The sequence below is a fragment of the Melopsittacus undulatus genome, chromosome 24 (genome assembly GCF_012275295.1).
Source record: "Melopsittacus undulatus isolate bMelUnd1 chromosome 24, bMelUnd1.mat.Z, whole genome shotgun sequence".
NCBI lineage: Eukaryota > Metazoa > Chordata > Aves > Psittaciformes > Psittaculidae > Melopsittacus > Melopsittacus undulatus.
Genome location: NC_047550.1, coordinates 87,529 through 105,684, shown reverse-complemented (window position 1 = coordinate 105,684; position 18,156 = coordinate 87,529). Strand labels below are relative to the sequence as shown.

Below are 18,156 nucleotides of genomic sequence, written 5' to 3'. Positions count from 1 at the left end.
GGGGGGTCTCAGGCCCATTGGGAGGGTCCGGGCCCTACTGGGGGGGTCCCACGTCCTTTGGGGGCGGGGGGAGGTCAGGCCCCATTGCGGGGCTCCCGGGTGCTATGGGGGGGTCCCGAGCTCCATTGGGGGGGTCTCAGCCCTATTGGGGGGGTCCCGGGTGCTATGGGGGGGGTCTCAAGCTCCATTGGGGTCCCGGGTGCTATGAGGGGTGTCCTCAGTCCCATTGGCGTCCCGGGTGCTATGGGGGGGTCTCAGCCCCACTGGGGCTATGGGGGGGGGGTCTCAGCCCCATTGGGGCTCCGGGTGCTATGGGGGGAGGGTCTCAGCCCCATTGGGTGCTATGGGGGTGGGATCTCAGCCCCATTGGGGCTATGGGTGGGGGTCTCAGCCCCATTGGGGCTATGTGGGGGGGTCTCAGCCCCATAGGGGCTATGGGGGGGGTCTCAGTCCCTCTGGGGCGGTCTCGGCCCCCCCCGCCCCCCTCGGCTCCGTGGTTTCTCCCTCTCCCACCTCAAGCTGGCGCCAAACTGAGCCCGGGGGGCGTGGCCAGAGCGGCTCAGGGCGGGGCCGCCGCCTCTGATTGGACGACTCCTCAGAAGGGGCGGAGCCAATCAAAAGGCGCGGGAAACACACACATATACACCCCCCCCCCCCGGCCAGTACCACTGAGGGTAATGGGGGGGGGCGCAACCAAAGGGGACAGCGGGGAGGGAGGAACCGGCTTTATTGCCCATGCGCACACACAGGAGCTCCCCAATACCCCCTGGGGGGGCACAAGGGGGGGTACCATGGAATCCAGAGGGGTTCAACCCATTCCAAGGGGATCCCAATGAATCCAGGGGAGTTCAACCCATTCCAATGGGGTTTCCAAGGAATCCAAAGGGGTTCATCCCATCCCAATGGAATCCCAAGGAATCCAGAAGGGTTCAGCCCATCCCAAAGGGGATCCTAAGGAATCTGGAGGGGTTCATCCCATTCTAAAGGGGATCCCAAGGAATCCAGAGGGGTTTATCCTATTCCAAAGGGGATCCCAAGGAATCCAGAGGGATTCATCCAATTCCAAGGAATCCAGAGGGGTTCACCCCATCCCAAAGGGGATCCCAAGGAATCCAGAGGGGTTCATCCCATCCCAAGGGGGATCCTAAGGGATCCAGTGGGGTTCAACCCATTCCAAAGGGGATCCCAAGGAATCCAATGGGGTTCATCCCATTCCAAGGGGGATCCCAAGGAATCCAGTGGGATTCATCCCATCCCAAAGGGGATCCCAAGGAATCCATAGGGGTTCATCCCATCCCAACGTGGATTCCATTGAATCCTATCCGGTTCCTTGCAATCTGACGGGGGGGGGGGGGGGGGGTCCATCCAATCCCGAGGGATCCCAGCCGATCCATGAGGATTCCTCCATGCCCATCCCTACTTCCCGGCTATGAGGGGGTTGCGCAGGACCACGATGACGGAGTCTCCGCGCAGGAACATCTTGGATATGTAGCGATCCTTGTTCACGGGCTTGGATTTCTTCTTCCCCTTCCCACTTTTGGGAATCTCGGTCCACATTTCCTTCACGTTCTCCAGGACCATATTGCAGTGCCTGGGGGGGGGAAGGGCAGGGATTGGGATCTGTCCCCCCCCCCCCATTCCCAATCCATGGTTCCAAAGGGAACACAAGGGGAGATGGGGATAATGGGCACTGGAGCCAAGGATATGGGGGGGTCACAAAGGGGGACACAGGGGGGTGAAGGGGGAGGGGGGTCCCAATGGGATGGGTCATGGGGGACCCCAATGGGACAACAGGAATTCCAATGGGACAATGGGGACCACAATGAGACAATGGGGACACCAATGGGACAATAGGAATTCCAATGGGACAATGGGGACCCCAGTGGGACAATGGGGATCTCAAAGGCACAATGGGAAACCCTAAGTGACAATGGGGAACCTAATGGGATAATGGGGACCCCAAAGGGAACACAGGGGGTAAAGGGGAGGCTTTGGGTCTCAGTAGGATGAGTTATAGGGGCTCAAAGGGACAATGGGGACCCTAATGGGGTAATGGGGATCCCAAAGGGAACGCAGGGGGTAAGGGGGTGTTTGGGTCCCAATAGGATGGTTTGGTTATAGGGAGATCAATGGGACAATGGGAACCCCAATGGGACAGTGGGGACCTCAGGAGTGCTCAAAGTGACAATGAGGACCCCAAAGGGAACTGGGGGGGAGGGAGGGGGTCAGGGATCACTTTGGGGGTGCTCTGGGGATGCGAGCAGCAGGAGCTGGGGGGGGGGCTCAGGGATCCCTTTGGGGGGTCAGGGATGACTTTGGGGGTGCTCAGGGATCACTTTGGGAGAGGTTCAGGGATCCCTTTGGGGGTGCTCTGGACCTGGGGGGTGGTCAGGGATGACTTTGGGGGTGCATTGTGGACGCGGGCAGCAGGAGCTGGGGGGGGGTCAGGGATCCCTTTGGGGGTGCTCTGGAGCTGGGGGTGCTCAGGGATCCCATTGGGGGTGCTCAGGGTGATCATCGGTTTGAGGGGGGGCTCAGGGATCCCTTTGGGGTGCTCAGGGATCCCATTGGGGGGGTCAGGGATCCTTTTGGGGGTGCTCTGGAGCTGGGGGTGCTCAGGGATCCGTTTGCGGGGGGGTCAGGGATCACTTTGGGGGTGCTCAGGGTTCACTGGGGGGGTTCAGGGATCCCTTTGGGGGGGGTCAGGGATCAGTTTTGTGGGGCTCAGGGATCCTTTTGGGGGCTCAGGGATCCCTTTGGGGGGTGCTCAGGGATCCGTTTGGGGGGTGCTCAGGGATCCGTTTGGGGGTGCTCTGGAGTTGGGGGTGCTCAGGGATCAGTTTTGGCTGGGGGTTCAGGGATGACTTTGGGGGGTCAGGGATGACTTTGGGGGTGCTCAGGGATGACCTTGGGGGGTCAGGGATCCATCTGGGGGGGTGCTCAGGGATCAGTTTGGGGGTGCTCTGGAGCTGGGGGGGCTCAGGGATCAGTTTGGGGGTGCTCAGGGATCACTTTGGGGGTGCATTGGGGATGCGAGCAGCAGGAGCTGGGGGGGGTCATGGATCACTTTGGGGGCTCAGGGATCCCTTTGGGGGGGGTCAGGGATGACTTTGGGGGTGCTCAGGGATCAGTTTTGGGGGGGGTCAGGGATGACTTCAGGGGGCGGTCATGGATCAGTTTGGGGGGGGGTCAGGGATGACTTTGGGGGTGCTCTGGAGTTGGGGGTGCTCAGGGATCAGTTTTGGGGTGCTCAGGGATCACTTTGGGGGTGCATTGGGGATGCGAGCAGCAGGAGCTGGGGGGGTCATGGATCACTTTGGGGGTGCTCAGGGATCACTTTGGGGGTGCTCAGGGTGATCATCAGTTTGAGGGGGGGCTCAGGGATCCCTTTGGGGTGCTCAGGGATCCCTTTGGGGGTGCTCTGGAGTTGGGGGTGCTCAGGGATCAGTTTTGGGGGGGGGTTCAGGGATCCCTTTGAGGGGGTCAGGGATGACTTTGGGGGTTCCCCCCCCCACACCTGTCGAAGGCCTTGACTCGCCCCAGCAGCTTCTTGTTGTTGCGGCAGTTGATGAGCACCTGAGTGTTGTTCTTGACTGACTGTGTGAGCACCGAGAGAGGCCCCGTGGTGAACTCCTCCTCCTCGCGCTTCTGCAGCTCCTCGGGGGTCATCTCACTCTTGGGCTTGTTCAGCAGGCTCCTGGGGGGGGGGGCATGGGGGGGATGGGGGGAGGGGGTGATGGGGGGGGGATGGGGGGAGGGGGGGATGGGGAAATGGGGGGGATGGGGAGATGGGGGTAATGGGGGAATGGGAACAATGGGGGAATGGAGAGGATGGGGGTGATAGGGGAATAGGGGGAATGGGGGAAGAGGGGTGATGGGGAGGATGGGGGGAATGGGGAGAATGGGGGTGGTGGGGGAATGGGGAATATGGGAATGGGGGGGAGGGGGGCATGGGGGGGATGGAAGGAATGGGGGTGATGGGGGTGATGGGGGAATGGGAGCAATGAGGGAAATGCAGGGAATAGAGGGAATGAAGATGATGGGATGGGAGTGATGGGGGAATGGGGGCAATGGGGATATGGGGGGATGGGGGGAATGGAAGGAATGGGAGGAATGGGAGCAATGGGGGAAATGGGGGCAATGGGGGAATGGAGGGATGGGGGGGATGGGGGGAGGGAGGGAATGGGGGAATGGGGGTAATGAGGGAAATGCAGGGAATAGAGGGAATGAAGGTGATGGGGGGATGGAAGTGATGGGGGAATGGGGGGAATGGGAGAAAGGGGGAGATGGGGGAATGGGGGTGATGGGGGGAATGGGGGGGAAGGGGGGGATGGGGGGAATGCGAGCAATGAGGGGGATGGGGGTAATGGAAGGAATGGAAGTAATGGGAGCAAGGGGGGGAATGGGGGCAATGAGGGAATGGAGGGGATGGGGGTGATGGGGGATGGGGGAATGGGGAGGATGGGGGAATGGGGGGAATGAGGGAATGGGGGCCATGGGGCAATGGGAGAGAGTAATGGGAACAATGGGGGAATGGAGAGGATGGGGGTGATAGGGGAATGGGGGAATGGGGGGAAGAGGGGTGATGGGGAGGATGGGGGGAATGGGGAGAATGGGGGTGGTGGGGGAATGGGGAATGTGGGAATGGGGGGGAGGGGGGCATGGGAGGGATGGAAGGAATGGGAGGAATGGGGGTGATGGGGGAATGGGAGCAATGAGGGAAATGCAGGGAATAGAGGGAATGAAGATGATGGGGGAATAGGGGGAATAGGGGGGATGGGGGGAAGGGGGGGATGGGGGTAATGAGGGAAATGCAGGCAATACAGGGAATGAAGGTGATGGGGGGATGGGAGTGATGGGGGAATGGATGGAATGGGGATATGGGGGGATGGAGGGAATGGAAGGAATGGGAGCAATAGGGGAAATGGGGGCAATGGGGGAATGGAGGGATGGGGGCAATGGGGGGGATGGGGGGAGGGAGGGGATGGGGGAATGGGGGGGATGGGGGTGATGAGGGAAATGCAGGGAATAGAGGGAATGAAGGTGATGGGGGAATGGAAGTGATGAGGGAATGGGGGGAATGGGAGAAAGGGGGAGATGGGGGGATGGGGGTGATGAGGAGGTTGGGGGGAATGGAAGGAATGGATGCAATGGGAGGAATGGGAGCAATGGGGGAAATGGGGGCAATGGGGGGGATGAGGGGAATGACGGTGATGGGAATGGGGGTGATGGGGAAATAGGGGGGATAGAGGCAATGGTGGGAATGAGAGTGATAGGAGGAACGGGAGCAATGGGGGGAATGCAGGGAATAGAGGGAATGGGGGCAGAGGGAGGGCAGTGGGGACAGGGAATTGAGGGGGCTCAGACGGGGAACGAGGCGGCCACGACACCAGGATGGGGACGTCCCCATCGCCCTCTTCCCATCCCGGCTCCTGTTCCCATTCCCGTCCCTGCTACCGGTGCTGTTCCCTTTACCGGTCCCCTTCCCATCCCAATTCCCACTATCGATCCCGTGATCCCGTTCCCGTGATCCCGATCCCGTTATCGCGTTCCCGTTATCCCGTGATCCTGTTCCCGTTATCCCGATCCCGTTCCCGTGATCCCGTTCTCGTTATCCCGTGATCCCGTTCCCATTCTCACATGGTGGCTCCGCTCCTGCTCACCGCCCTCACGAGTCACTTCCGGGTCAGGACCGACAGGAACCGGAACCATCCCCCCCCCGGGGAGCGGCCCAATGGGCCCGCCCACAGGAGGGGCGTGGCCAAGCGGGACGCAACGGACCCTGGTTGGCTGAGCCCGAGAGGGGCGGGGCTTACCCTTAAGGGGGCTCTACCAAGAGGCGCAGCGGGGGGGGGGATGGTTCTATAATATATATATTTATAGATATCTATATTTACACGTTATATTTATTTAGTTCTAATATGTTAGATTTATGTGTTATATTTATTTAGTTCTAATAATAAATATATATTTATGTTATATGTCATATTTAGTTATAATATATTTATATTTATATATGTTATATTTAGTTATAACATATATTTATATATGTTATATTTACATAACATATATAACATGATTCAACTCTCGGACAGAAAAATACAGGGAAACAAACGTATCCTGGTGATGAATTCCAGTGGGATGAAGAAAGCTGTGGGTAAAGACGCAGCAGTCACAGTGCGAGCAAGAGGAGAGGAAACTGGGATGAGCTAAGACACAAGAGTGAACTGGGAGCAAGTGCTGGAGAGCAGGTTCTCATCCCCTTAATGTAACTAATTGGGCGATAGGATGTCATAGGGGGCGATAGGAGGCGATATAGGGGCGATAGGAGGCGATATAGGGGTGATTGGAGGCGATATAGGGGCAATAGGATGTCACAGGGGCAATAGGAGGCAATATAGGGGCGATAGGAGGCGATATAGGGGCGGTAGGAGGTGATATTGAGACGATAGGAGGTGATATAGGGGCGATAGAATGTCATAGGGGGCAATAGGGGGCGATATAGGGGAGATAGGAGGCGATATAGGGGCGATAGGAGGCGATATTGAGACGATAGGAGGTGATATAGGGGCAATAGGAGGCGATATAGGGGAGATAGGAGGTGATATAGGGGCGATAGGATGTCATAGGGGGCAATAGGAGGCAATATAGGGACGATAGGAGGCAATATAGGGGCGATAGGATGTCATAGGGGGCAATAGGAGTCGATATAGGGACGATAGGAGGGGTCTGACCCCACGTCCCCCCCCAAGTCTGCGGGAAGCGCTACAAGAACCGCCCGGGGCTCAGCTACCACTACACACACACGCACCTGGCCGAGGAGGAGGGCGAGGAGCTGGGAGAGCGCCCGGCGCCCCCCGCAGGAACCACCATAAGCGTGAGTGGGGGGTCCCGGCCCCAAATGGGGGGGTCCCGGTCCCAAATGGGGGGGGTCCCGGCCCCAGATGGGGGGTCCCGGTCCCAAATGGGGGGGGTCCCGGCCCCAAAGTGGGGGGGTCCCGGCCCCAAATGGGGGGGGGTCCCGGTCCCAAATGGGGTGGTCCCGGTCCCAAATGGGGTGGTCCCGGCCCCAGATGGGGGGTTCCCGGCCCCAAATGGGGTGGTCCCGGCCCCAAATGGGGGGTCCCGGCCCCAAATGGGGGGTTCCCGGTCCCAAAGGGGGGGGTCCCGGTCCCAAATGTGGGGGGGACCCAGCCCTGCCTTTGGGGGAGGAAGTGGGGGGGGATTGGAGGGGGGGGGGGGTTGGGACCAATTTGGGGTCCCAGGGTTGCTGGGGGGGGGTTTGGGGGGTCCCGGGTGCGGAGGGGGGGGCGTCACCCCCTTTTCCTCCTTCCCCCCCCCAATAGAGTTTTACAAAGAGTTGAACTGGGTCCCTGAAAACCAGCGCCGGAGCACAGGTACCCCCCCCATACACCCCCTATTGCCCCCCATTGCCATATGGGGCTCTGGGGGGGGGGTGTCCTGGGTGACCCCATTCCCCCCCCCCCCATACACCCCCTATTGCCCCCCATTGCCATATGGGACTCTGGGGGGGGGGGTCCTGGGTGACCCCACTCCCCCCCCCCCATACACCCCCTATTGCCCCCCATTGCCATATGCGGCTCTGGGGGGGGGGGGTCCTGGGTGACCTCACTCCCCCCCCCCTCCCCAGCAGGCGCTCCCCCCCCCGCGCCCCCACCTTCGGGCGCTCCCTGTGGCTTCTGCCTGGGGGGGTCCCGCCGGGCCCCGGCGTGTCCCGAGGAGCTGATCGCGTGTGCGGACTGCGGCAGGGCAGGTATGGGACAGCACTGCACCCTATGGGCCCTATAGGGCACATGGACCCTATAGAGCACATGGGCCCTATAGAGCACATGGACCCTATAGAGCACATGGACCCCATAGAGCACATGGACACCATAGAGCACATGGACCCTATAGAGCACATGGACCCTATAGAGCACATGGACCCCGTAGAGCACATGGACCCTATAGAGCACATAGAGCACATGGACCCCATAGAGCACATGGACCCTATAGAGCACATAGAGCACATGGACCCCATAGAGCACATGTACCCCATAGAGCACATGGACCCTATAGAGCACGTGGACCCCATAGAGCACATAGAGCCCATGGACCCCACAGAGTACACAGACACCATAGAGCACATAGAACCTGTACACACCAGAGACCCTATAGAGCCCATGGACCCCATAAAGCCCATAGACCCCATAGACACTCATGGACACCACAGAAACCATGGAGCCCATGGAGCCCATAGACCCCATAGACACTCATGGACACCACAGAGACCATGGAGCCCATAGACCCCATAGACACCATGGAACCCATAGAGCCGATAGACACTATAGAGCCTATAGAGACCATGGACCGCAGAGACCCCATAGAGCCCATGGACACCATAGAGCCCATAAAGCCCATAGACACCCATGGACACCATAGAGCCCATGGACCCCATAAAGCCCATAGACACCAATAGAGTCCATAGACACCATAAACATCATAGACCCCATAGACACCCCATAAACACTACAAAGTCCATAGGTCCCATAGATGCCCCTGCAACCCATAGACCCCATAGACACCTCCTGCACCACAAAACGCACACGGCACCCCATAGACCCCATAGAGCCCCTGCACTGCATAGACCCCATAGACAGCACTGCACCCCAACTGCACCCCAATACCCCATAGACCCCCCTGCAAGCCAACTGCACCCCAAAACCCCATAGACCCTACCTGCACCCCATAGACCCCCCTGCAACACAACTGCACCTCAAAACCCCATAGACCCACCTGCACCCCATAGACCCCCATGCAACCCAACTGCACCCCAAAACCCCATAGACCCTACCTGCACCCCATAGACCCCCCTGCAACCCAAATGCACACCAATACCCCATAGAGCTCCCTGCACCCCATATACCACCTTGCAATCCAACTGCACCCCAAAACCTCATAGATCCCCCCTGCACCCCATAGATCCCATAGAGCCCTCTGTACCCCATAGACCCCATAGAGTCCCCTGCACCCCATAGACCCCCCTGCAATCCAACTACACCCCATACCCCATAGACCCCTCTGCACCTCATAGACCCCATAGGGCCCTCTGCACCCCATAGACCCCATTGACCCCCCTGCAACCCAACTGCACCCCAATACCCCATAGACACCCTCTGCACCCTATAGACCCCATAGGGCCCGCTGCACTCCATAGACCCCATTGACCCCCCTGCAACCCAACTGCACCCCAATACCTCATAGACCCCCCTGAACCCCATAAACCCCATAGGCCCTCTGCACCCCAGAGACCCCATTGACCCCCCTGCAACCCAACTGCACCCCAATACCCCATAGACCCCCCTGAGCCCCATAGACCCCATAGACTCCCCCTGCACCCCATAGACCCCATAGACTCCCCCTGAGCCCCATACACCCCATAGACTCCCCCTGCACCCCATAGACCCCATAGGCCCCCTGCACCCCATAGACCCCATAGACTCCCCCTGCACCCCATAGACCCCATAGGCCCCCTGCACCCCATAGACCCCATAGACTCCCCCTGCACCCCATAGACTCCCCCTGAGCCCCATAGACCCCATAGGCCCCCTGCACCCCATAGACCACATAGACTCCCCCTGCACCCCATAGACCCCATAGACCCCATAGGCCCCCTGCACCCCATAGACCACATAGACTCCCCCTGCACCCCATAGACCCCATAGACCCCCATAGGCCCCCTGCACCCCATAGACCCCATAGACTCCCCCTGAGCCCCATAGACCCCATAGGCCCCTGCTCCTTGCTCCCGCAGGGCACCCATCCTGCCTGCAGTTCACGGTGAGCATGGCGGCCGCGGTGCGCACCTACCGCTGGCAGTGCATCGAGTGCAAGTCCTGCAGCCTCTGCGGCACCGCCGAGAACGACGTACGTACCTTAAACCAGACCCAGACACCTTAAACCAGACCCAGACAGCATAAACCAGACCCACACACCTAAACCGGACCCAGACACCTAAACCAGACCCAGACACCTAAACCGGACCCAGACACCTAAACCAGACCCAGACACCTAAACCGGACCCAGACACCTAAACCAGACCCAGACACCTAAACCGGACCCAGACACCTAAACCAGACCCAGACACCTAAACCGGACCCAGACACCTAAACCGGGTCCAGACACCTAAACCGGACCCAGACACCTTAAACCCGACCCAGACACCTAAACCGGACCCAGACACCTAAACCGGACCCAGACACCTAAACCGAACCCAGACACCTAAACCGGACTCAGAGAGCCTAAACCACACCCAGACACCTAAACCGGACCCAGACACCTAAACCGGACCTAGACACCTAAACCAGACCCAGACACCTAAACCGGACTCAGACACCTAAACCAGACCCAGACACCTAAACCGGACCCAGACACCTAAACCGGACCCAGACACCTAAACCGGACCCAGAGACCTAAACCTGACCCAGACACCTAAACCGGACCCAGACAGCATAAACCGGACCCAGACAGCATAAACCAGACCCAGACACCTAAACCGAACCCAGACACCTAAACCGGACCCAGACAGCCTAAACCGGACCCAGACACCTAAACCGGACCCAGACACCTAAACTGGACCCAGACACCTAAACCTGACCCAGACAGCATAAACCGGACCCAGACAGCATAAACCAGACCCAGACACCTAAACCAGACCCAGACACCTAAACCGGACCCAGACACCTAAACCGGACCCAGACACCTTAAACCGGACCTAGACACCTAAACCGGACCGAGACACCTAAACCGGACCCAGACAGCATAAACCAGACCCAGACACGTAAACCAGACCCAGACAGCCTAAACCGGACCCAGACACCTAAACTGGACCCAGACACCTAAACCGGACCCAGACACCTAAACCGGACCCAGACACCTTAAACCGGACCCAGACACCTAAACCGAACCCAGACACCTAAACCAGACCCAGACACCTAAACCGGACCCAGACACCTAAACCGGACCCAGACACCTAAACCAGACCCAGACACCTAAACCGGACCCAGACACCTAAACCGGACCCAGACACCTAAACCGGACCCAGACAGCCTAAACCGGACCCAGACACCTAAACCCGACCCAGACACCTAAACCGGACCCAGACACCTAAACCGGACCCAGACACCTAAACCCGACCCAGACACCTAAACCGGACCCAGACACCTAAACCGGACCCAGACACCTAAACCGGACCCAGACAGCATAAACCCGACCCAGACACCTAAACCGGACCCAGGCAGCATAAACTGGACCCAGACACCTAAACCGGACCCAGACAGCCTAAACCGGACCCAGACAGCCTAAACCGGACCCAGACACCTAAACCGGACCCAGACACCTAAACCGGACCCAGACACCTAAACCCGACCCAGACACCTAAACCGGACCCAGACACCTAAACCTGACCCAGACACCTAAACCGGACCCAGACACCTAAACCGAACCCAGACACCTAAACCGGACCCAGACACCTAAACCGGACCCAGACAGCATAAACCCGACCCAGACACCTAAACTTGACCCAGACAGCATAAACCCAACCCAGACAGCATAAACCGGACCCAGACAGCATAAATCGGACCCAGACAGCATAAACCCGACCCAGACACATAACCGGACCCAGACACCTAAACCGGACCCAGACACCTAAACCAGACCCAGACACCTAAACCGGACCCAGACAGAATAAACTGGACCCAGACAGCCTAAACCAGCCCCCAAGAGCCTAAAACAGGCCAAAACAGCCTAAACAGCCCCAAACAGCCTAAAACAGGCCAAAACAGCCTAAACCAGCCCCCAAGAGCCTAAAACAGGCCAAAACAGCCTAAGCAGCCCCAAACAGCCTAAAACAGGCCAAAACAGCCCAAAATAGCCTAAAACAGCCCCAAACAGCCTAAAATAGCCTAAAATAGGCCAAAACAGCCTAAAACAGCATAAAACAGCCCAAAACAGCCTAAAACAGGCCAAAACAGCCCCAAACAACCCCAAACCAGCCCCAAACAGCCTAAAACAGCCCAACACAGCCTAAACCAGTCCAAAACAGCCTAAACCAGCCCCAAACAGCCTAAAACAGGCCAAAACAGCATAAACCGGCCCCAAAACAGCCCAACACAGCCTAAACCAGTCCAAAACAGCCTAAAACAGCCCAAACCAGCCTAAACCAGCCCCAAAACCCACCCTGAAACAGCCCCAAAACAGCCCCAAGCAGCCAAAACAAGCCCCCAAATACCCCAAACCAGCTCAAAGCCAGCCTCAAACCCATCCCATAATCCCCCCAAAACAGCCCGAAATGCCCCCTGCACCTCAAAACCACCCCGAATCACCCCTAAATCACCCCAAACCCACCCCAAATCATCCCAAACCCACCCCCAATCCCCCCCAAATCAACCCAAAGCCTCCCTCAACCCCCTCCAAATCACCCCAAAACCACCCCCAAACCCACCCCAAATCAACCCAAAACAATCCCAAAACCACCCAACCCCCCCCAGTCAACCCAACCCAACCCCCAACCCAAGCCCAATCCCCCCCAAATCACCCCAAAACCACCCCCAAATCACCCCAACCCCCCCAAACCACTCCTAAATCACCCCCAAACCCACCCCAAATCATCCCCAAACCACCCAACCCCCCCCAATCAAACCAACCCAACCCCAAACCCACCCCCAATCCCCCCCAAATCACCCCAAAACCACCCCCAAACCACCCCAAATCAACCCACCCCCCCTTGCACCCCAACCCCCCCAGGACCAGCTCCTGTTCTGTGATGACTGCGACCGGGGGTACCACATGTACTGCCTGAGCCCCCCCATGGCCGAGCCCCCCGAAGGTCAGTGCAGGTTAATGGGGGGGGGGGCACTTTGGGGGTACCCCCCCATTGACCCCCCTCTTTGTGTGTGCCCCCCCCTGCAGGCAGCTGGAGCTGCCACCTCTGCCTGCGGCAGCTCAAGGACAAGGCCTCAGCCTTCATCACCCTCACTTAGGGGGGGGGACCCCCATGTACCCCCCCCCCCGCACCCCAAATCCGGCCAAACCCCCCCCCCCCCCCCGCACCCCAAATCCTGCCAAAAGCCATAATGGAAATGGGGGGGATGGATGGTGGGGGTGGGGGGGTGGGGGGTGGGGTGCGCGTTGCATGATGGGAAAATTGATGCTTCCCCCCCCCCCCCCCCCCCCCCCGGGTGTTCATTATTTATAATGGGGGGGGGGATTTTGGGGACCCCCCCTTGGGGTTGGGTTTTGGGGGGGGGGCGGATGTTGGTGGTGCAAAACAAGGGGGGGGGAAGGGAAAAGGGGGGTGCCCCATGGGGATTATGGGGTGTTGTGGCCCCCCCCCCCCCATCGTGGTGTTGTTGGTGTGAGCTGTGAGTGTCTGTGATTAAACTGTGCCAGAGAGAACCCCCCCCCCGTTATTGACCCCCCCAAGCACCCAAATGGGACCCCAGTAATGGGAGCCCTGCACCCCAATAATGGGACCTGCGTACCCCAAAATGGGACCCCAATATTGGGGACACAGGACTCCATAATGGGACCTGGGTACCCCAAAGTGGGACCCCAGTAATGGGACCCCTGCACCCCAATAATGGGACCTGCATACCCCAAAATGGGACCCCAGTAATGGGACCCCTGCACCCCAATAATGGGACCTGCATACCCCAAAATGGGACCCCAATAATGGGACCCCTGCACCCCAATAGTGGGACCTGCGTACCCCAAAATGGGACCCCAGTAATGGGAGCCCTGCACCCCAATAATGGGACCTGCGTACCCCGAAATGGGACCCCAATAATGAGACCCCTGCACCCCAATAATGGGACCTGCATACCCCAAAATGGGACCCCAATAATGGGACCCCTGCACCCCAATAATGGGACCTGCGTACCCCGAAATGGGACCCCAATAATGGGACCCATGCACCAAATGGGACCTGCGTACCCCAAAGAGGAACGCCTGCACCCCAATAATGGGACCTGCGTACCCCAAAATGGGACCCCAATAATGGGACGCCTGCAACCCAATAACGAGACCTGCGTACCCCAAAATGGGACACCAAAATTGGGGACACAGGACTCCATAATGGGACCTGGGTACCCCAAAGTGGGAACCCTGCACCCCAATAGTGGGACCTGCGTACCGCAAAATGGGACCCCAATAACGGGACCCCTGCACCCCAATAATGGGACCTGCGTACCCCGAAATGCGACCCCAATAATGGGAGCCCTGCACCCAAATGGGACCTGGGTACCCCAAAGTGGGAGCCCTGCACCCCAATAATGGGACCAGCGTACCATGAAATGGGACCCCAATAATGGGACCCCTGCACCCAAATAGGACTCCATTACCTCAAACCGGACCCCTGCATCCAAAATCGGACCCCAAGACACGAGATGGGCCCCCAGGACCCAAAAATGGGAGGTGGATACCCCAAAAATGAGATCCTAGCACCCACAACGGGACCCAGCGACCCCAAACGGGACCCCATTACCTCAAACCGGACCCCGGCACCCACAACGGGACCCAGGGACCCCAAACGGGACCCATTACCTCAAACCGGACCCCGGCACCCACAATGGGACCCAGGTACCCCAAATGGGACCCCATTACCTCAAACCGGACCCCGGCACCCACAATGGGACCCAGGTACCCCAAATGGGACCCCATTACCTCAAACTGGACCCCGGCACCCACAACGGGACCCAGGTACCCCAAATGGGACCCCATTACCTCAAACCGGACCCCAGCACCCACAACGGGACCCAGCTACCCCAAATGGGACCCCGTTACCTCAAACCGGACCCCAACACCAACAATGGGACCAGGTACCCCAAATGGGACCCCATTACCTCAAACCCGTCCCCGGTACCCACAATGGGACCCAGGGACCCCAAATGGGACCCCATTACCTCAAACCGGACCCCGGCACCCACAACGGGACCCAGGTACCCCAAATGGGACCCCATTACCTCAAACCGGACCCCAGCACCCACAACGGGACCCCATTACCCCAAACCGGATCCCAGCACCCACAACGGGACCCAGGGACCCCAAATGGGACCCCATTACCTCAAACCGGACCCCGGCACCCACAATGGGACTCAGGTACCCCAAATGGGACCCCATTACCTCAAACCGGACCCCGGCACCCACAGTGGGACCCAGGTACCCCAAATGGGACCCCATTACCTCAAACCGGTCCCCAGCACCCACAATGGGACTCAGGTACCCCATATGGGACCCCATTATCTCAAACCGGACCCCAGCACCCTGAATGGGACCCAGGGACCCCAAATGGGACCCCATTACCTCAAACTGGACCAAAGCACCCACAATGGGACCCAGGTACCCCAAATGGGACCCCATTACCTCAAACCGGACCCCAACACCCACAATGGGACCCAGGGACCCCAAATGGGACCCCATTACCTCAAACCGGACCCCGGCACCCACAACGGGACCCAGGGACACAAAATGGGACCCCATTACCTCAAACCGGACCCCGGCACCCACAACGGGACCCAGGGACCCCAAATGGGACCCCATTACCTCAAATCGGACCCCAGCACCCACAACGGGACCCAGGGACCCCAAATGGGACCCCATTACCTCAAACCGGACCCCGGCACCCACAACGGGACCCAGGGACCCCAAATGGGACCCCATTACCTCAAACCGGACCCCGGCACCCACAACGGGACCCAGGGACCCCAAATGGGACCCCATTACCCCAAACCGGACCCCAGCACCCAGAATGGCACCCAGGTACCCCAAATGGGACCCCATTACCTCAAATCGGACCCCAGCACCCAGAATGGCACCCAGGTACCCCAAATGGGACCCCATTACCTCAAACCGGACCCCAGCACCCACAATGGGATCCAGGTAGCATAAATGGGACCCCATTACCTCAAACCGGACCCCTGCATCCAAAATCGGACCCCAAGACACAAAATGGGACCCCATTACCTCAAACCGGTCCCCAATACCCACAATGGGACCAGGTACCCGAAATGGGACCCCATTACCTCAAACCGGACCCCAGCACCCACAATGGGACCCAGGTACCCCAAATGGGACCCCATTACCTCAAACCGGACCCCGGCACCCACAATGGGGGTTCCCCCCCCCAGCCCTGCCAAGGGGCGGGGCTTTACCTCAGGTAAAGCCCCGCCCACCCCTGAGGTAAAGCCACGCCCACCCCTGAGGTAAAGCCCCGCCCACCCTGAGGTAAAGCCACGCCCACCCCTGAGGTAAAGCCCCGCCCACCCTGAGGTAAAGCCCCGCCCACCCCTGAGGTAAAGCCCCGCCCACCCCTGAGGTAAAGCCACGCCCACCCCTGAGGTAAAGCCCCGCCCCTCACCGCTCTCCCCGTGCGCATGCGCAGCACCTGCCCCGCGCGGAAAGCCGCGTGCTGATTGGCTGGGAGGGAGCGGGGGGCGGGGCTCGGGGGCTCCGGACCCTCGGGGGGCTCTGGGCTGTGGGGCCGGGTCCCATCGGAGCCCTCGGAGCCTTGGGCCTTGTCGGTGGCTCCGGTACAGGGCCTCATAGGGGGGCCCATGGGGACATAGGGGCCCTATAGGGATAGAGGGGGCCCATTGGGACAAAGGGAGCCCATGGGGACATAGGGGTGCCCATGGGGATATAGGGGTGCCCATGGGGATATAGGGGCCCTATAGGGATAGAGGGGGCCCATTAGGACAAAGGGAGCCCATGGGGACATAGGGGTGCCCATGGGATATAGGGGTGCCCATGGTAACATAGGGGTGCCCATGGGGATATAGGGGGGTCCATGGGGACTAAAGGGGCCCCATGGGGATATACGGGGTCCCATGGTCACATAGGGGTGCCCATGGGGATATAGGGGGGCCCATGGGGACTAAAGGGGGCCCATGGGGATATACGGGGTCCCAAAGTCACATAGGGGTGCCTATGGGGATATAGGGAGGCCCATGGGGACATAGGGGTGCCTATGGGGACTAAAGGGGGCCCATGGGGATATAGGGGGGCCCATGGGGACATAGGGTTGCCCACGGGGATATAGGGGGGCCTATGAGGACATAGTGGTGTCTATGGGGACTAAAGGGGGCCCATGGAGACTAAAGGGGTCCCATTGGGATATAGGAGAGCCCATGGTCACATAGGGGGGCCCATGGGGACATAGGGGAGCCCATGAGGCCAAAGGGGGGCCCATGGGTATTAAAGGGGGCCCATGGGGACTAAAGGGGGTCCATGGGGATATAGGGGGGCCTATGGGGACATAGTGGTGTCTATGGGGACTAAAGGGGGCCCATGGGGATATAGGGGGGCCCATGAGGTCAAAGGGGGGCCCATGGGGACTAAAGGGGGTCCATGGGGATATAGGGGGGCCTATGGGGACATAGTGGTGTCTATGGGGACTAAAGGGGGCCCATGGGAACTAAAGGGGGCCCATGGGGATATAGGGGGGCCCATGAGGTCAAAGGGGGGCCCATGGGGACTAAAGGGGGCCCCTGGGTATATACGGGGTCCCATGGTCACATAGGGGTGCCCATGGGGATATAGGGGGGCCCATGGGGATATAGGGGAGCCCATGAGGCCAAAGGGGGGCCCATGGGGACTAAAGGGGGTCCATGGGGATATAGGGGGGCCTATGGGGACATAGTGGTGTCTATGGGGACTAAAGGGGGCCCATGGGAACTAAAGGGGGCCCATGGGGATATAGGGGGGCCCATGAGGTCAAAGGGGGGCCCATGGGGACTAAAGGGGGCCCATGGGTATATACGGGGTCCCATGGTCACATAGGGGTGCCCATGGGGATATAGGGGGGCCCATGGGGATATAGGGGGGCCTATGGGGACATAGGGGGGCCCATGGGGATATAGGGGTGCCCATGGGGACATAGGGGCCCTATAGGGATAGAGGGGGCCCATTGGGACAAAGGGAGCCCATGGGGACATAGGGGTGTCCATGGTGATATAGGGGTGCCCATGGGGTATATGGGTGCCCATGGGGATATAGGGGGGCCCATGGGGATATACGGGGTCCCATGGTCACATAGGGGTGCCCATGGGGATATAGGGGGGCCCATGGGGATATAGGGGAGCCCATGAGGCCAAAGGGGGG

The 18,156-nt window shown here is 59.5% G+C and overlaps 2 protein-coding genes across 2 annotated transcripts; one reads left to right on the top strand and one right to left on the bottom strand.

The window, feature by feature from the left end:
- Positions 1 to 710: 710 nt before the first annotated feature.
- Positions 711 to 5,736, bottom strand: SNRPD2 (small nuclear ribonucleoprotein D2 polypeptide). The gene is made up of 3 exons (XM_034072145.1): positions 5,641 to 5,736; positions 3,518 to 3,697; positions 711 to 1,591 (listed from the first exon to the last, which is right to left on the bottom strand). Coding segments are annotated over exons 1-3 (357 nt in total). The 5' UTR covers positions 5,643 to 5,736; the 3' UTR covers positions 711 to 1,416.
- LOC117437597 (zinc finger protein neuro-d4-like) lies at positions 5,641 to 13,040 on the top strand. Its single transcript, XM_034072107.1, is given in 8 exon segments — positions 5,641 to 5,785; positions 6,747 to 6,857; positions 6,860 to 6,877; positions 7,347 to 7,397; positions 7,652 to 7,774; positions 9,815 to 9,927; positions 12,805 to 12,886; positions 12,970 to 13,040. Coding segments are annotated over 8 exon segments (714 nt in total).
- Positions 13,041 to 18,156: the final 5,116 nt, after the last annotated feature.